This window comes from Lithobates pipiens, unplaced genomic scaffold (genome assembly GCF_037356315.1).
Source record: "Lithobates pipiens isolate NorthernLeopardFrog02 unplaced genomic scaffold, aLitPip1_a1.2 Scaffold_19, whole genome shotgun sequence".
NCBI lineage: Eukaryota > Metazoa > Chordata > Amphibia > Anura > Ranidae > Lithobates > Lithobates pipiens.
In genome coordinates, this window is record NW_027507764.1 from 377,080,101 (window position 1) to 377,100,812 (window position 20,712).

General features: G+C 42.5%; 1 protein-coding gene across 2 annotated transcripts in view; it reads right to left on the minus strand.

Moving 5' to 3' along the window:
- Window positions 1-20,712, minus strand: part of ATP9B (ATPase phospholipid transporting 9B (putative)) — a 534,623-nt gene that overhangs the window by 411,659 nt on the left and 102,252 nt on the right. For both annotated transcript variants that reach the window (XM_077492334.1, XM_077492333.1), the window contains exons 4-5: window positions 6,192-6,305; window positions 959-1,067 (exon numbers count right to left, since the gene is read on the minus strand). In XM_077492334.1, coding sequence (XP_077348460.1) covers window positions 959-1,067; window positions 6,192-6,305 — 223 coding nt within the window. The remainder of the gene's footprint in view (window positions 1-958; window positions 1,068-6,191; window positions 6,306-20,712) is intronic.

The following is a 20,712-nucleotide window of genomic DNA, read 5'->3' on the forward strand; positions in this document are numbered from 1 at the left end:
CCCCCTGCTCAAGAAAGCACATGTGCAGGCCTGTCTGAAGTTGCTAATTAACATCTAAATGATTCAGAGAACTGAGTGAAGGTTTTGTGGGTAGAAGAGACCAAAATCGAGCTCTTTGGCATCAACTCAACTCGCCATGTTTGGAGAAGGAGGAATGCTGCCTATGACCCCAAGAACACCATCCCCACCATCAAACATAGAGGTGCAAACATTATGCTTTGGTGGTGTTTTTCTGCTAAGGGGACAGTCAAATCTTGGTGGAGAACCTCCCTCCCTCAGCCAGGGCATTTAAAATGGGTTGTGGATGGGTATTCCAGCATGACAATGACCCAAAACACACAGCCAAGGCAACAAAAGAGTGTCTTAAGAAGAAGCACCTTAAGGTCCTGGAGTGGCCTAGCCAGTCTCCAGGCCTTAATCCCATAGAAAATATGTGGAGGGAGCTGAAGGTTCGAGTTACCAAACGTCAGCCTCAAAACTTTAATGACTTGGAGAGGATCTGCAAAGAGGAGTGGGACAAAATCCCTCCCGAGATGTGTACAAACCCGGTGGCCAACAAGAAGAAACGGCTGACCTCTGTGATTGCCAACAAGGGTTGGAAAAAATAAAATAAAGTAAATTAAGCCTTTCCTTCTTTCCAGAAAATGGGAGGGTGACTAAACTGGAGCCCATGTAGTCCAGTTTATGACACTAAAACATTTTGCATCTATTACATAATGCTGACTGATGAGACAGATTGGATGATTCAAAGCAGGTAATGTTACTACTGCATTAATAAAAAGCAGCACTTTTAACGTTTTCTCAGCTACAGTATGTTGTGCTGAGAAAGAACTAATAACTTCTTTCCTGTAAATAGCAAGCATTTTTTTCCTGATCCTTTAGCTAGTTTACATTACGCAATTCTTATAATCTGAAGCTCTTCCTTTAAATGAGAATAGCCAGAGAACACATTACTAACCTCTAATGGTAAGCTTGCTGTATAGCTGTGAATTCATTTCTTTGTCCCTTTTAAATCTTCGATACTCATCAACTGCTTCTCTGACCATTGTGACAGCAATAACAAACCCCTAAAAAAAATATATAAATACATATGATAATATGTTGGTGAGCATATCACAAACTACTTAAAAAAAACATAACTTAAAGTGATTGTAAAGTCTCTTTTTTTATATATATAAAAATAACAAACAAGTTATACCTACCTGCTCTGTGCAGTGGTTTTGCACAGGGCAGCCTCCTCTTCTGTGGTCCCTCTTTGGCTCTCCTGGCCCCTTCCTCTTGTTGAGTGCCCCCACAGCAAGCAGCTTGCTATAGGGGCACCCGAGCCGAGCGACAGTTCCCCGTGTCCATTCAGACATGGAGCTGTGGTTTGGCCCTGTCCCGTCTATTTCCTGATTGGTTAACTGACTGAATATATAAATACATATGATAATATGTTGGTGAGCATATCACAAACTACTTAAAAAAAACATAACTTAAAGTGATTGTAAAGTCTCTTTTTTTATATATATAAAAATAACAAACAAGTTATACCTACCTGCTCTGTGCAGTGGTTTTGCACAGGGCAGCCTCCTCTTCTGTGGTCCCTCTTTGGCTCTCCTGGCCCCTTCCTCTTGTTGAGTGCCCCCACAGCAAGCAGCTTGCTATAGGGGCACCCGAGCCGAGCGACAGTTCCCCGTGTCCATTCAGACATGGAGCTGTGGTTTGGCCCTGTCCCGTCTATTTCCTGATTGGTTAACTGACTGCCAATGTCAATGTCTTCAGGGGGGAAGAGTCCTGGACTACTAAGGCATTTGTGGACATCTCTTGAAAGAAAGGAGGCTCAGGTAAGTATTAGGGGGGATGCTGCACACAGAAAGCTTTTTATCCTAATGTATAGAATGCATTAGGATAAAAAAAAAAAAAAACCTTCTGACTTTACAACCACTTTAAATTAGTTCCACACGATTAAACACTAGGTAAATAAATACATTAAATACAAATACTGGTAATGTCATGGATAAAAATCCAACCTTTGCCAAAACGTTTGCGTTTTTGGTTAGATTGGGGAAAGATGGAAGTACTTTATTCAGATTTCAAATGCTCTCTGCGTTCTCAAGGCTGTGCTGACTAGCACCTGTCACATAGGCAGACAATTAGGGGAAATTCTCTTCAAAGCAATGAATTCTGACAATGGTTTTAAGTATATCTAAAGGCAAAAAATGTATTTTGGTTTTGGACAGAGTGGAGAGGAATTAGAATACCTTTCAGATTTTTACTGCCCCCTCTGCCACTGTTGGGGAGATTCTCTCTTTCTATTTGTCCTGTTTACCATGATCAATGAAAGTGAAAGTAATAGAAAATCCCAAATTTTGGGATGTCCCCAGAAAGGAATAGAATTTCCGGTGACCTGGGCCCCCCCCCCCCCCCCCCAAGAGATTATTTTACTTTGCATGGATTTCCTCTAACTTCCTGTTTTGGCTAAGGGTATAGGAAGTGAGGGCAAATCTCCCCATTGGGACACAGATCTAAAATGAGAAAAATGTGTTGCCTATAGTTCTACTTTATAATATTACTTAGCAGATAATTCGTTTTTATTGCCGCTTGTGATTCTTGCTTGTACCATAAAAACAGGGGTGGTTTGCTTGCGCACCTATCTCCATGGTTACGTGTACCTGGTCAACATCTATATATGTAAAAATTGTCCATTGATAAAATGACAATGGTCTTGTTTCAATCGGCGACCATTAACATAAAAAAGCCACAGTCATTTAATCAAAGCACACTTTTTTCAGTAAGAATGCTAGCTGATTAGAGTAAAGCAAGCCAATCATATCTTCATGGTATAATTGAGCATTTTAAATGCCCACAAATATAAGACTTTGCTCACACCAGTGCAGGACCACATGCAAAATTGCGCACTTTCCCACAACGCACAAAAATGCACTGCCCATTTTCTATTAGCTCTTGCTAGCAACTGCAAATATTTAGCAAATGAGCAGTACCATGCATTTTGGTGCAAAATGATTTTTATAATAGTGTAGGCATCTTTTTTCTGCGTTTCTAGCACAAGGGCAGCTCGCTGAAATCAATGGGCTGCGTGGTCGCACCTCCATGATGTGAACAGAGCTTTAAACCAGATCAATATAGAAATATAAACGAAACATTTAATCAAATCTTGTTTTTTTTTTTACCTATATATATCTTCTGTTGCAAAGCCAACATAGGTATTTAGTATTAACTATCTTACTTGCAGGCATTCAATTTTTAAGAGAATTTTAAGTGGGAGCTAGAATGCTCCATTGTATGTATATAAAAACTGAACTCAACCAGTCCCCAGTTCAACTATGGGGAAAGATCACACTGAGCTACTTGAAACATTTTTGCAATCAGCCTCGAAACCTTCTGCTCAAAAACATATAAAATAGGTGTCTCCAAACTATGGCCCTCCAATTGTTCAGGAACTACAATTCCTTTCATGCCTAGACACGTCTGTGAATGTCAGAGTTTTACAATGCCTCCTCATGGGACGTGTAGTTCGGCAACAGCTGGAGGGCCGTAGTTTGGACATCCCTGATCTAAAAGGTAAGAAATATTTTTAGAAAAAAAACTTTTTTTTTTTTTTTAGGTATACTGGTATGCTGTGTGAATATAAAACACAATCATACAGTAGGAAAAATAATGATCTGATCCCCTGCAGATTTTGTAAGTTTGACCACTTACAAAGAAATAAGGGTCTATAATTTTTATCATAGGTGTATTTTAAATAGAGACATAATATCAACCAAAAATCCAGAAAACATGATAAAAAAATGTATAAATTGAGTTGCAGTTCAGTGAGTAAAAGAAGTTTATAATCCCCAAGCAAAACAGGACAGTACTTGGTGGAGAAACCCTTGTTGGCAAGCACAGAGGTAAGACGTTCCTTGTAGTTGGTTACCAGGTGTGCACACTTCTCAGGAGGGATTTTGGTCCACTCTTTACAGATGTTCTTGAAATCCTTAAGGTTTCTTGGCTGTCGCTTGGGAACACGAAGTTTCAGCTCTTACTATAAAGGTTATTTAGGATTAAGCCTGGAGTCTGGCAAGGCCACTCCATGACCCTATTATGCGTCTTTTTGAGACACTCCTTCATTGCCTTGGCGGTATGTTTTGGGTCATTGTCATGCTTAAGACCCATCCACGACCCATCTTCAGAGTTCTGGCTGAGGGAAGAAGGTTCTCATCCAAGATTTTACAATACATGGCCCCGTCCATTGGCTCCTCAATGCGACAAATTCGGTCTGTACCTTTAACAGAGAAACAGCCCAAAAGCATAAGGATTCTGTACTTGAATGTAGAGATGGTGTTCTTAGGGTCATAGTCAGCATTTGTTGCGTTAATGCCAAAAAGCTAAATTTTAGTCTCATCTGACCAAAGAACTTCCTCCAAATCCTTCTCTGAATCATTTAGATGTTTATTGGCAATCTTCAGACGGGCATGTACATGTGCCTTTTTGAGGAGGGGGACCTTGCGGGCAGTGCAGGATTTCAATCCATGGCTGCGTATTGTGTTACCAATGGTCTGATTGGGGACTGTGTTCTCAACTGCCTCGAGATCAGTCACAAGCTCCTACCATGTAGTACGGGGCTGATGAGGCAAAATCTTGCATGGAGCTCTAGATCGAGGGCGAATAATGTTTTTTTTGTATTTCTTCCATTTGCAAATATTTGCTCCAACAGTTGTTTACTTCTCGCCTAGCTTCTGGCTGATAGTCTTGTAGCCCATTCCAGCCTTCTGCAGGTTTACAATTTTGTCCCCGACATCCTCTGACAGCTCTATGGTCTTGACCATGATGGTGAGGTTTGAATGGAAAAAAAGTGTCAAGTCTCTGATGCGAGGCAGAGTTGCTGAGAGGGCGCCCCTTGTGGCTGAGTGCAGCGTACCCCTGGGAGTGAGACAGGAATTACGGTGCCCAAAGGTTCACGGGTTTCCGAAATCAGTTTGCAAGGTAGCCGAGCTGCTGAGGGCAGCTGGGGTGCGCTGGTAAAGTAAGTTGGCAACCATGCATGGAAGGATCCCAGTGGAGCAACCAGGAACAGGATCAAGCCAGGCCAGGGGTCATACACAACAAGATCAGTCCGAGAGAATGTACAACAGGATAATCTGGAACAAAGTGGGTAGCCAGGCCAGGGACCAACCCCGTGCGGACAAGCAGAGGTACAGGAGTGCAGACGGGAGCGTACTCGGGTCCAAGCCATGGATCGGTGCAGGCGGAGAGCAAGAAGAGTCAGGCAAGCCGGGTAGTCAACAGGAATCAGGTAATCAGACACAGGCAGCAGGTACAGAGGACACAGGAAGTTGTTGATAATCCAGCAACCTGCCTACAGTCAGCTGCCCACAGCAGCCGACTTAAATAGGCCAGAGGGCCGCCAAGTACTGTCGCCGTGCAGGCGCACATCTGCGTGCGTCCGCCGTATTGCAACTGCGTGCACCTGCTGTCGCGAATGCGCATGTTGATTCGCCCGGCGCGACCATGGTGGTTTCCATTTGGATTAGACTTTTAAAATGATATAGTACCAGACTCATCTGGTGTGTTGAATAATGCCGCGTACACACGACCGGACTTTCCGGCAGAAAAGGTCCGATGGAATCATGTCATCGGATATTCCGATCGTGTGTGGGTTTCAGTGGATTTTTTTTTTTTTCAAAAATTCTGAAGGACCTAGAAATAGAACATGTTTTAAATCTTTCTGACAGAATAAATTTGGGAAAACTGTTCATCTGTAAGCTATTCCGATGGACCAATATGACACAAGGGCAGCTATTGGCTACTGACTATTGAACTTCCTTTTCTAGTCCTGTCATTCATCATCGCGTTGTAAACAAACAGACTTTGGTGTGATCATGTGTAGGCAAGTCCATTTGAGCGGAACTCTGTCGAAACTCCGTCAGAAAGACCGTCAGAGTTTATTCTGACGGAAAGTCCGGTCGTGTGCATACGGCATTAGAGCTTACTGCAGGACGCAGTATTGACATCATTCATGCACTTTCTGTACAATGGAATATGTAACAAGGCAAAAAAAGACTACCTTCCTAAATTTCTATTTTAAGTGAATTGCTTAGTTTTGTTACCAAATAAAACACACATTCCCCAGTCAAGAACAAGGGTTGAAAACATATTTCAGTATTCTTTCAATGTATTGGGGAAAAAAGAGCAATAAAGGTACTTACCAGTGGTGCCCAGTAGGTGTATAAGTAGCCTATTTTCAGAGCAGATACAAACTGTGAGCAGGCAACTACCAGAAAATACAGATTCAAGAAAAATTTGAACTGCTGATATAAAACCTTAAAGAAAAAAACAGGAAAAATAATGACTCAGAACCTCAGTAACAAATAAGTAATTTACCAACATACTAATAAATCTTTTCTGTATATAACTATATGAGGCAATCCCAGTATGAAGTAAGCAGAAATCCTTAAAAGAAAAAGGTCAATACTCATGAGATTGTTCTTTAGCTCTGCGGTATAAAAATGCATCCTTGATTGGCTGAATGTGTATGTTATGCTCCCAGCACTAAACATCCTTGAAGCCAGCCTTATAAATGGAGAACAATAGAAAATTGCATGGAAAGTCCAAACAAGACAATCAACCCATCCCAAGTTCAGTTAGACATGCAGTATATGTAGATTGTGCAGTGATATACAGTATGATAGTTTTCTGGCCTGTGTATCGTGTGCTGAAATGGGTGATGGTCATGCCATGTCTACGGATACTTTTAACAAAGAGCAAACCAACAAAACAGAGCAATAATTTTTAAAAGATGAATTTTGACCTATTGGTAAAATTAATATGTTGGAGTACAGTGCAGGACACAGGCTGGATATTCACAGACCCTGGCTTATGGGTTGCCACCTTTAGGTGATTAGATACTGGCAAAGCTTTGTTGGACATGCCTCCCTGGGCATGCCCCTATAACCCTACCCTCAGTGTTTTAGCAAGAAACACAGAGTAGCACAGGAACAGAGGTGAGGCTGACCTATGGCTTGTACTGCACTTAAAAATATGGAACTTACAGAGAAGTCAAAATTCCTCCTACCTTAAGGGGCTCAGATAAGTAAAACCTCGGGGAGGGGGTTGGTCACTGTCAGGCGTTTTCTCACCTTAATGGATAGGATGAAAAAACAAGAGGGTTTACAACCCCTTTAAGGAAATTTTAGGTTGGTTTGTTTTTGGCCATGTAACATCTTTGGTGAATATGTCAAATGCCTCACTAAAAACATGTTTTCCTACAAAAGGGCATACGTATGAGGACAGCTTCAGATTTCTAGGCTTTCAGCCATAAGATTTGCATATCTGCATATGGATAGAAATGAGATTCATTCTGGAGATCTGTCATTCATTTTTCTAGGGCTTCAGCACAAAAGAGTATACACCAATGGGGTGCTTACAGAGTCGTTTGTGGAAATGGGTTAAGTGTGTCCATGAAGGAGTACACAACAACCCAGGTGTAGATTATCCTGTAGCAAAGTCTTAATGGCAAAGGGGTGCCTGAGTACTTTATAAAGGACTCTAGACAGAAGTGGTGGTGATAGTGTAACCTGTGGTGTGATGTAACACTCTAATTATCCACCTGAGACTTTGCTCTGAATAACGGAATTTTTTCACCTGTCCCAGTGGACATACTCTCAGAGTGGTCATCAGGGTCTGGGTTTTTACAGGGACAAACTACATAGTTACATAGCTAATCTGGTTGAAAACAAAGACAGAAATCCATCCAGTTCAACCAAAAGAAGCAAAAAAAAAAAAAAAAAACAGTAGCAGCCATCAGCTTGTGTGTATTCTGTTCAGCCGGCTCTCAGCTTCAAAGTGAAAGTGATGCGGCAGCTCCATAGCTGCCGATCACTTTTACACAATTGGCAGCGCGGTGCCTCCCCCTCCCACCAGCAGCCCCTCCTCCTCTCATGGTTCCCGTGCTGTCTCGTGCTTACCGGTGTTCGGGAACACATCAGCCAGCTGGGGAGAGAGATTGTGTGATGTCATTTCCGGTTTCAGATGCACCCTTTCCTGGCCAGTACAGCCAGGAGACTGTCATGGTTATGCAATAGAGTTTGTCTGCTTACCTGTCTCCATGTGTTCAATTCTAGAGACCAGCCGACCCTCACCTGACTGCTTTTATAATCCATCCTCTGGCATGGCTCCACCCTAGCTCCTATCAGAGAACTCTATATTAACCTGTGCACTGCAGGCCAATCCGGCTGATCAACCTTTGTGTGTTAGCTTCCTGTTACCTGCCGTGTGCTCTACTGTTATTCCGTTACTGACTTTGGCGTGTCCTTGACCATCCCTGTTTGCCTGTGATCCTGACCTTTTGGCGTGTCCCTGACTATTCCTGTCTGCTTGTGGCCCCGACCTTGGCTTTGTCCCTCGCCATCCCTATCCTCCTGTTGCCTACTGTGGGTGTGAGCTGGGGGACCCTGGGGGTCGCGACCTGGAGCCAGTTGCAGCCAAGTCCATCCTCACCACTCAAGGCTATGGTGAACACCTACTGGCTCTTAGACTCCCCGCCCCAGGGAATCTTACGCTCTAACCCCGTAGGGATCCATCTTGATGTTCTGGTGGCCCTGCCTTCCTATCACCTTGACCCCCGTCCGCAGCAGTCAGCCGTAGGGTCCACAACCTTGCGGTGCACTCCTAATACCTACGGTGTGCATCTGTCACCTGGCCTCAAGGTGACCTGACAGAGACACATCTAACCAAGCTGATATGTGATTGGTTAGATGGTGTAAAGGGCACCATCTTGTGATAGCAGTTAAGCATAAAAAAAATAAAATAAAAAGTTAAGAAGGAAAAAAAAGTAAAAAAAAAAATTTAATTATAATTAAATATATTAAAATGAAAAACAAAATAAAAAAGTTACAAAACCCCCATTGCCCCGCACACAAGTGTAAACGCAAATGGCATGCACAGCAAGAGCTCTGTGCTGCAGTCTGACTCCCAAACACACGTGTGGGATAGATGTCATTGCGGCTTGACCAATCAGACGGCCAGAGCATGCAAATCCAGAAGGAAGACCAGGTGAAGATGGAAGCCCTGTCAGCGGTGACAGCACGCTGCTGGAGGGCTTCGTCCGGAGGTATTTCATGATGTGCTAGTATGCAATGCATACCCCTTGCAGGGATTTTTACAAAAAGAAAATATAAATAAAACGTGTGGTTTACTACTACTTTAGGGTAGTAACCTATAAGCCAGGGTCTATGACTATCCAGCCTATATCCTTTAAAAATACCAATAAAATAAAGAGACTCTATTGTCAGTATGTTGGTGACAAATTCCAAGGTGGTCTAAAATCTGCCCTCAAGGGCTACTATCCTAAATGTCTTGGAATTTCTTTTATGAAACAGACAGCGATGAATCTAATTTAGGATACAGTACAACAAACCAATTCTATCCTTACACTTCCCAATCCAACAGTAAACATCACCATTTCAACTTCCCATGTATACTTTGTATGTATCACACTCTCCATGTTACTGTTAATGCACGCTGTGCGATTTAATAAAATACAAGAGGCTTTTTTTCTGTTTGTAAATAAGTGAAGTTTTATTGCTGCTTTCAGTTTTCATATTTCTAAAAGAATATATACATAGTACAATAAAAAGAATAATTGTTTTACAAAATTCGCCAGTATTTGGCCCCAATAAATTTATTTACAATGTGTAATTCTAAGGCCTCATTCTCACAAGCCGGAACCGCCCAGCGAGTCTCAGGAGCTCAGCAGGAGATCTCTCCGTTGATCTCTGATGAGCCGGCGGATGACAGGTCCGTCTCTGCTCACTGAGCGGGGAGGGGCCTGTCAGAGCGCGGCTGATTCCTATGGAGGGATCGGACGAAAATGGACAGGATGTCCTATCCTATCGCCATATGTCTGATTTTAGCGAATCGGATCTGATGTCAGCGGACATGGTAACCGCTGACATCCGTCGCTCCATAGTCAGGCATGGAGCATCCGTTCAGGTACGCCTAAAAAACTGACAGGCAGTTTGTCCTTGTGAAAGGGGCCTAAATCTCCAGAACTTTGATATATCTCTGCAAAAATCTAAACATACACTAAGGGCTTGTTTACACAGGCGGGGTCCTCCGAAGAGTGATCTGGTTTCAGGACATTCCTCAGAAGGCATCTGACATGCAGCAAGAAGTGTTATATTGTCTCTTTACCACCTGTTTATACCTCTTAAACCCTGCTCCAATGCACAACAACTGCATGCACTATATGCAATTGCACAGTGCTCACATTCAGTTCAGTTACAACAGGGATAATTTTTGCAGCAAAGAATCGGATCTGTGGCATATGTAAAACCCCACCCGCTGCCTTTGCAGCTTAAAGCTGTTGTAAAAGCTCTTTTAATTAAAATAAAAGACATGTTATACGTACCTGCTCTGTACAATTGTATTGCACAGTGCTGCCCCCAACCTCCTCTTCTGGGGTTTCCCACCAGCTCTCTCGACTCCTCTTCTGCATGTGCCACCATAGAAAACTGCTTGATATGGGGGTGCACATGGAGCCTCACAGCTGAGATGGGCTGTGTGCGTCCATACACACACACAGCGTGGTTCAGCCCTGCACCCCGCTTCCCCCCTCATAGGATTTGATTGACAGCAGCAAAAGGCTCCCGTTGCTGCCACTGTGTCCTGTAAGGTAAGTATTTAGGAGAGGGCAGGTAGTTGGGGGGAACTTATCATAGAAGGTTTTTTACCTCAATGCATTGAATGCATCAAGTTAAAAAAAAACTTCTGCTTTTACAACCACTTTAGAGGGAGCAGTAAAAAAAAAAAATCTTAACTGCATGTTTTTACCTACCACAATCACAACTGTAAGGCTGCTTTCACACTGAGTCACTTTACAGGCTCTATAGTGCCTGCTTAGCGCCTGTAAAGAGCTTCTCCTCTCACGCCAGTGTGAAAAGCTGAGGGCTTTTACACTGGAGCGGAGCGCTAGCAAGACGGTAAAAAAAAGTCCAGCAAACAGCATCTTTGCAGCGCTGTAGGAGTGGTGTATACACCGAAATCAATGGGCAGTGCCACCGAACCAGTTTTAACCCTTCTTCGCCCGCTGGCGGAGGTTTAAAAGCACCCCGCTAGCGGCCGAATAGCACCGCTAAAACAACGGTAAAGTGCCGCTAAAAATAGCGCTGCTTTACCGCCGACACCCCCAACGATTCAGTGTGAAAGCACTCTAAAAGAGGCCAACAGTTTTGTTTTCTTGGGACATCAAGCTGACACAAAAAGGCTGAGGTCCCATATTGATGACAGATTAATACGAATAGTGTGTACTGAGTTGGGGTAGTGCTACAGTAACTAAAAGGCACCAAATTGCTATGGCAAGGTAACAGCCATTGGCAAAGTAACATCCATAAAGATGAGCAGTAAGCCACAGCAACCAAGCCAAATGTACCATATGACACTTGTCTGCTTTCATACCAACACTAAATATTTTATAAATTGTTTACAAAGGGTTCCACAATTTCCTTTCCTTTAATAAATATCCTAATTTCACTTATTGCTAAACCAGAACTATAATTTAAAGGAATGTAGTCAAATGTCTGCATCAGGCAAAACCACTAAGAATCATTTACTTTATAAATGTGTTCATACACATGGGATATATAGGTATTTCTGAAGAAACATGGATGTCTTTCATTGCATGAAAACATTGATCAACTGCTATATCATACAAGTTAGTTGTCAGATATTTACAGAGTCCAACTACAAATGTAATTTAATTAAAAACCTATACAGCATGCTTTTAATCACAACAATGAATGGTTTACTGTATTCTTAATGAACTTTGTGACCTTTAGGAAAATGTGTGCTGTTTAAGCAATTTGTATGCATTTAATAATTTAAACTAAGGGAGAAAACAGCGGCTTGGTTCAATAAAAATGAGAATATTTATCTGTCTAAAAGACAGTTGACATTTTATTACCTTGACACAAGATCAGCCTTTTAATTACACAGTCATTAGTTTTGCGAGTTTTAATAAAGGCATATATAAGACCCCTAGCTTTTTCCTACTGTTGCATATATAATTGTTCAATAAACTGTGCAAACTTATTAGCATTAAGAGAATATAGCTTAATGACCCAGCAGGCATACAAAAGATTACATGCAATACTAAAAAAGGTAAAGAAAACAAAACTAGACAATTTTAAACAACCCAAGGAAAAAATAGTAACGCAAGGCATCCAGAAAAAGTTGTGGCACCAGGCAGCCTTTTCATTTCAGATATAATGAGCTTTAGGCTCAATTTCTTGTGGTCTCCATAATTAATTTTATTGTTCAAAGTTTGTAGAGATCAGTAGCTAAAGATGACATTTGCACAAGTGATTATGAGCAATAATTTATTCCCCTCTCAAAATATGTCCATTAGAGGTTTCAATCAGAGACAGCTTGCCTGAAAGGAGACTATTACTGTAATCTCTCTAGTACACCAATATTACTCTTTCAAATGTATTTAAAGTTTTTTTTTTTTTAGATCTAGATAAATATAGTCTATCTTCTTCTCATGGAAACATCCTCTTTTTCTGATCCAGCTAGTACCCAAACAAATGTTGCTACCTCGCCAGTTTGCGGTGTCTCCTATAGTTCTTTTTATAAGAAAAACTCTACTCCTCCTGTATGGGAAAGTGCATCAATGTCTTTTACAGCTGATCAGGTGAGTAGACAGTTGAGGAGACTTAAGGCAGTAAAATCAGCAGGCCCTGATGGAGTTAGCCTCAGGGTGCTTAGGGCATGAGCAGACCAGCTGGGGAGTGTTCAACAGGTCCTAAACTTGAGCCTACAAAAGGTTCCTGTGTTGTGGAAAAAGTCCTGTCTTGACCCTGTGCCAAAAATACCACGTCCTTGTGGCTCCAAGGGTTATAGACCAGTGGCTTTGACCTCCCACATCATGAAGACCTTGGAGGACCCATGTTTAGTAAATGTTTAGACCCTTTGTGGTTTGAAAACCAGCCAAGACTGGGGGTTGAGGAAGCTATAATTTTCATGGAAAATCGCATGTATGCACACCTGGATAAGTCAGCAAGCACTGTGAGGGTAATTTTTTTTTACTTCTTCAGTGCTTTTGATACTATCAGGCCGGATCTTTTGGGTGAGAAGCTGTCCCTTGTGTCATGGATTGTAGACTACCTGACAGGAAGACTGTGTGTCAAATAGGGTGATCAGCAATATGGGGGTTCCACAGGGGACAGTTCTCTCTCCCTTTCTTTTTACTGTCTACAACACTGATTTCAGCTACCAGAGTCTTGCTTTCTTCAGAAGTTTTCTGATGACTTTGCTGTAGCGGGATGTATCAGGAATGGGGACAAGACTGAGTATAGGACTGTGGTGGAAACGTTGTCATATGGTGTGAGGTTAATCACCTGTATCTAATTATGACAAAGACAAAGGAGCTGGTTGTGGATTTCAGAAAGAGGAAGCCACCAGTGACCCCAATCTTCATCTAAGGAGTGGATGTGGAGGTAGTAGAGACATAATAAGCTGGACTGGAGCAAGAACACTGAGGTGCTCTATAGGAAGGGTCAGAGCCGCCTCTACTTTTTGAGGAGACTGAGGTCTTTTAACATCTGCCGGATGATGCTGAAGATGTTTTATGATTTTGTGGTGGCCAGCGCTCCTCTGTATGCAGTAGCCTGCTGGGGAAGCAGGCTTAGGGTGTCCGACACCCACAGACTCAACAAACTGATTCGCAAGGCCAATGATGTTGTTGGATTGGAATCTTTTACAGCAGTGTTGGAGTGGAGAATGTTGTTCAAGTTACATCCAACAATCTTGGACAACTGCTCCCACCCACTCCACAATGCAATGGTCAGTCTGCGGATTACCATCAGTGACAGATTGTTGCACCCACAATGCACCACAGAGTTACACAGGAAATGTTTGCCTGTGGCGATCAAGATATATAATTATTTTCTGTGAGGGCTGGAGGTGAAGATTTAATTCTAGTTTATGATCAGGATTTTGTATTGTTTTTTATAATATGTTGGTATTGTGTTGGTTATTATTTGGGGTAATGTTAGATAAAGTGGTGTATTATTTGTATTTGGTAGTTTGACTGTTATTTTAATCTGTGTTATTTATTCTATGTTGTATTTTAATTGTATGGATATTTTATTTGTAGTCTATTTTTTTTTTTTTTGTGTTAATGGCTGTTATTGGTAATTTTGTTGTGTTTTTGCATCTTGTTCAGTTTATTGTTGTGATCTTGTGTTGTCTTAAGTGTGTCTGTATCGTAAAAATTTCCCTTTGGGATTAATAAAGTATTCTGTAACTAGCCAGCTACTAAAGAGACACCTGTGCATGCGTGTGTCCATTCACATATAACACCCAGCAAGCCACCTCCCCGCTCCCTCCTCCCAGTTTCTGACAGACAGCTGCAACAGCTTATTGTTCCCCTACGTCACGTCTCCGCTACAACCCAGAAGTTGAGTGGAACAACATGGATTGACGTGGACCCCGTGGTGTATCCTTCACTACTAATTGAAATGTAAACTTGTGCTCTGGCTATGCAGGATAAAGAAAAAAGTTCAGTAATTTGTTATTATCCCCTGCAGCATATATTCCCCTTTCTTTCACTTCCATGCCCATCCATCCAGCTGCTGCAAGCTAATGAAAAACACTGGGCATTTCTAGGCATACGACTCCCTCCCCTGACATCATAGGTGACAGGTTTCAAGCAGAAGTATAGTTGGAAAAATGTCACCTAACAAGATCATGTCACTTTGCTCATTCCAGGTAAAGTGAGAAGGTCTGTATAAAGCTCACCATTGGAATACTTTATTTACTTTTTGTCAAGCCAGCCAATGCTCTATGCCTCTCTTCAACAATCCTGGGTCATGGGTGGGCCCTGAGCAGAGCTGGTTGAAGAGCTGCTATCATTCAAGCAGCAAAGAGGAACAAGAAATAAGAAAGGCATTTAACCATATTAAACAATTTCTAGACTAAGGGCTCGTTCACACCAGCCCACAAGCCTTACTGCCCTGTATAACACGCGCATGATGGTGTGCAGTGAGAAGGGCGGTGCAATGTGTTTTTACAACACATTGCACTATTTACTTTTTTCACTTTACTGAAATGTCACAAAATGACATTTCAAACAACTCTATGCACTGCATCAAAGTCCGGTGGAGTGACATGGTGCCATGCGTTCTGCTCTTCCTGCTCAGACGAGAGGAGGTGACACCAGTATATCTAAAGCCCAGGTCAGCCAATCAGGTGGACAGGAGTTGGCCCCAACACATTCACAGCTCAAGTCAATCAACCAGGAAAGAAAAGGAGGAGACCCCAATACATTGAAAGACCTGGACAAAGAATCAGGGGGGGCACAGAAAGTAAACCCTGTTCAGCCAATTCGGGAGAACACAGCTGCATATCCTGAGCCAATACCTAAGGGAGCTCCCTCATCACTCTGGTCCTCACTCGTATTCCTGGCTGGGGTGACTCTGTTCTGCTAATCCTGATTGAGACAATGCAAACTGCTGAGTGGGAGACTGCATTACTTTCACAAATGTCCCCTACTGTTTTGGGAGCCATGAAACCTGGAAAACGTATTTATGTAAATCTTGAATTCAGTTTTAATTTTTAGGTTTGGCACACTCAATTTTACATTCCACTGTTGGTACTTCAGGAAGATAGATGGAATCAATATCGATAGTCACGTGCAGAATGTGGGAGTAACTTTTCAAGCTGTAGCTCAGATTCGCATAACTGAGTAACAGGTACCAACCCGCTACTTCAGGGGTGTCCAAACTTTTTTCAAAGAGGGCCGGATTTCATGAAGTGAACATGCATGAGGGCCGACCATTTTGCCTGACTTTTTTTGAACCGTTTAAATGAAATGCAAATTAAATTTTTAACCATAGTTTATTGCAAACGGCATACTTTTCATTTCGTCACATGGATGACAAATCTACACAGGTGTTAAATCACTCTGCCTTTCATATATGAAGGCCAGATGAAAAAAAAATCCAGGAAGCTGAACTATATGTCATGAATATTCTAAAGTACATTAATAAAGGCTGTCTGTCAACTTTTAAGCTAAAAAAAAAATATGAACAGGAACATAAAACCAAGTGTCCATCTTGTGAAATAGTCACAACTGATTTAGACCAACTGATACTAACTGAGATTTTACATTAATCTGAATTGAAAAAGAAAACTTGTCTGCATTAATGTGAAGGGTGAAACTGAGATCTGGACTGCAGCACATAGGCCAGGTCTGGGTCAAAGGCAGTGGTTTTGATGCGCAAAATGTGCCACAGGTGAGAGTCACTTAGTCTTGTCCTCACACGGTTCTTGCTAAAGTTCATAACAGAGAACGTCTTCTCACATATATATGTTGAGCCAAACAAGCTCAGCATTTTCTTAGCCAATGTTCGAATCTCTTGAAACTGGCTTTTATCCAGTTGGCGGTAAAAGTTCACAAGAGAGAGTTGTTGGTGACGACTGCGTAACTCGCTGTCACAATGCAGCTCAATGAGCTCAAGCTGCAGCTGATCTGGAGCATCATCGGGGTCAACAGAGAATGGAGAGGAGAAAAGCTGATCTCCTTTTCAATAGCTGCAAAATCCTGAAAGCGCTGTTTAAACTCCCCACCCAGAGATGTGATGTCTTCTGCATATCTGCTCATTTATGCATTGATATTGTCCTGTGGAAAACTGGTCATTATTTCCTGCAACGCTGAAAAATGTATAAGATTAGGTTGTGCTTGTGACAACTGCCTTATGAAAAGTTATAGCTTTGTTCCAAAGGCTTTGAGGTGTGAATAAAGCTGGTTCACCGCTGCATCTTTCCCCTGAAGACTCGTGTTCAGGACATTCAGATGCTTGGTTATGTCAACTAGAAAGCCCAAATCGGCCATCCACATCGGATCAGATAGTTCTCGCATCGGTTGTCCCTTTGTTTCCAAGAATTCTCCAATGTCCTTTTTGAGAGAGTAGAAACGCTGCAGTGCAGACCCCCGACTGAGCCATCTTACATCGTTGTGATATAAAACATCTTCGTATTCAGCCTGGATGTCCAGTAGAAACTGTTTAAACTGGCGGTGGCACAGGGCTTTAGAGCGAATAAAATTAATAGTCTTCACTACCGGTTTCATAACATGGTCATATTTGAGATGTTTAGCACAGAGAACTTGTTGATGAATGATACAGTGGAGATTAATAGCTTTGCCTCCTTCTTCAATCACCTTGTTACAGATTAGGGTTGCTAATCCACTACTCTCACCAGCCATGGCAGGTGCCCCGTCATTAATAATCACAGTAACTTTGTTCCAAGGCAGTTTCATGTAATTTATGGCGGAACTAACAGAAACAAACAAATCTTTTCCTCTTGTTTGGTCCGTAAGGCTCTGGAGGTCAAGTAGCTCTTCAGTCACATTCATTTCATCATCCACCCCTCTCATAAAAATCAGCAACTGAGCCATGTCAGATAGGTCTGTGCTTTCATCACAGGCTATTGAAAAGAAGTCAAAAAACGTTCCTTTGGATGTCAACTGTCTCTTAATATCTGATGAAATCTCTTCAATTCTCCGTGCTACAGTGTTACGAGCCAGGCAAATGTGGGCAAACTCTTGCTTCTTCTCGGGACAGATATTCTCCACCATTTTCATAACGCATTCTTTGATTGCAAAAGATTTGCAATTTTTAGCAATTAACGTTGCCACCTCATAGCTTACCTTTGTGGCATTTTCATTTGACTCACGGGCTCTTGTGAAAAATCGCTGTTGCGACATAAAAACAGCTTCAAGTTGCTTCAACTTTTCACTGCGGTCGCACCCTGTTAGCTTGTCGTATGTGCTATGTCGCGACTGGTAGTGCCTCTTGACATTAAATTCCTTATAAACAGCCACAGTCTCTTGGCATATCAGACAAACACAGAAATATTCCACTTTCCACTTGTCCTGGAAGTGGCGGCCCTCACTGTCAACTTTCCTTCTCTTGTTTACAGTCGCCATTTTAGAAATTGACCAGAATGGGAAATGATGTGAGCGCAGTGTCAGAGGTTTTGGTCTAAGCGTGTTCGTCCGATACACTAATACACTGCCCAGCAAGAATTCTCCTACCTTTGCGGCTGTGTGTGGTGAAGATGAGCTGTTATTTGGATATATATATTTAATTCTCTTTCTCTTTAATTCTCTTTCTCTTTATTTCTCTTTAATGCTCTTTCTCTTTATTTCTCTCTCTCTAATTCTCTCTCTCTCTCTCTCTCTAATTCTCGCTCTCTTTTCTTTAATTCTCGCTCTCTTTTCTTTAATTCTCGCTCTCTTTTCTTTAATTCTCGCTCTCTTTAATTCTCTTCATCTTTAATTCTCTTTACCTTTAATTCTCTCTCCTCTCGTTCTGACTTTCAGGAAGCTGACAGCGCGCGGCCCCGCAGCCAATCCGCGCCGCCAATCACAGGCACTGAGAGATCTGCAGCTGCTGCAGGGACAGCTCAGTGTCTGCTATTGGCGGCGTGTGCCGTCAGCTTCCCGGAAGCCTTGGACCACCCCCAGCCCCTGATTGTCAGTGAGAGGTGGGGTGAGAGGCACTAGCAGCCACCAATCCCCGCCGGAATCACAGGCTCCAGACCTGCCGCACACGCCCCAGCTTGTCAGTGAGGCGCTCGGTGTGTGTGGAGCCAGGCGGGCCATAATACTAGGAGAAGCTGGGAGCAATGTGGGGGCCATACAAAACCGGGCTGAGGGCCGGACTTTGGACATGACTGCGCTACTTGCTCACTGGCTCTAAATTTTCCACCTAGCACCCATAAATTTGCCTGTCATATTCAGCAAAGCCCCACTACTGTTATTAGCAAGCAATGAGGAGTGGGAAAGTCACAGAGAGGAGGGGTCTCCAGTACTGTACTCTAAGCTAAGGAATTTACAGGCATGTCAAAAATCCTATTATCATATTTGTATAGTACAATATACGATATAGGACTTGTATTTATAGACCATGGGACATTCCCAAGCAATAAAGTGGGGGGTGAGAAACAACATAGCAAAACAGAACTGCAGATAGGACCACAAGAAAACAAGAATTAAGAACATGTACGAAAATCCAATTACAGCTTGAAGCACTTTGCAGCCAAAGCTTGCATCAGCCAAGAACTGATCATCCACCTAGGAAAAAAATGACTGAACAGATGGCCAGGTGGCGGCCTTGCAGATGGTTGATGCTAAAAAGCCCATGACGACCAACAGTAATTGTAGAATGGGCTCCGATAGGGAAAGAAGGAACTCCATAACTGTGTATGCCTAGCTAATAAGGTGTCTGATCCACCTAGCAGAGATAGAATGGGAAAGCAGAATGCCCTCTACGGGGGCCCACAGCCAGGGCAAAGAAGAGCTTAGTCTTGTGAATAGAGGCCCTAAAATCCCTGACTGCATCCAGGCAATGCAGGGCAATTTCTTGGCATGTTTTGGGGTTAGACAAAGGGAAGGGAAAAAAATGTCTTCATGAAAGTGGAAAGATTACCTTAGATATGAATAAAATGGATAAAGCCGACACCTGTCCCTTGAGAGTAATCATGGCAACAAGCTCATCAAGACCATACTAACAAAAATACCAAAATACGAGTGATAGAGTATTTCTTGGGACTCAGCTTCCTGCCATCGTGCCAGGCAAAGAAAGCCTTCCATGTGCGATGGTAAATGTAAGTAAGGTGGAAATACCCCTATCCTTTAAGACTTGGGTTTTCGTGACTGAGAAGCAGGATGGAATAAAGGGGTCTTGGACCAGTAGGTGGGTTCTTTTAGTAAGAGACCAAAACTCCTTCACAAGAAGTCGGAGTCTGTCTGTGCACTATGTTCTTCTGGGCCAATTTGTTGCAATAAGAATCACCAGAACTCTTTCCTTATCTATGTTGCGCAGCAGTTGAGGGAGATCTTAAATGGAAAGGCAAAAATCATATTCAGTCTAAGGAATTACTAGAGCATGTACTAAAACGTGTAAAGGACCCCTGGTCTCCTTGCTACAAATTTCTTTAGCTTACTGTTGAACTTGGAGGCTAGGATGTCAACCTCTGGTATTCCCCACCTCTGACAATGTGAAAGATCTCTGGGCACAGAGACCATTCCCTGCATTTAGGTCAACTTAGGAAGTCCTTCTGTCAACGGTCCACTCCAGGAATGAGGACGGCCAAGAAACCAGGAATATGAGTCTCTGCCCAGAAGTTCTCAATGCCTCACAGTTCTAGAGCAGGGTTGGAGATCCACCATGTCGGTGACAGATTTGTTTTTGACATGTGGTTAGCAATTTGGATTGAAGAGGTCTAGAATGAAACTGTGCAAAGGGAATGGCTTCATGACTCTATCAACAAGCCCAGAACCTCATTATAGAGGTGAACTGAGCAGTGCTGTTTTGATTGGAGGCCCTTGTTAGGGACCTTAGCAAAGCAACCTTCTCTTGGGTAAGGAAAATTCTAGCTAGTCCAAGATTAGACCCAGATAATCAAGATGGTGCGAGGGATGGAGAGCAGACTTTGTAAAGTTGATTATCCAACCAAAGATTTAAAGAAACTGTATTATTCTTTGGATGTTGGCAGATAATGACTGTGGAGTTCTTCAGTAGAGGGTCAGCCAGGTAGCCTATTACATTCATACCCAGGGTTCATAGAGAAGTCAGAAGTGAGGAAAGCACTTTGAACACTCGGGGTATAGAGGAGAGCCAAATGTAGTGCTACAAATTCGAAGTGTTGGTCTCCAACAGCAAA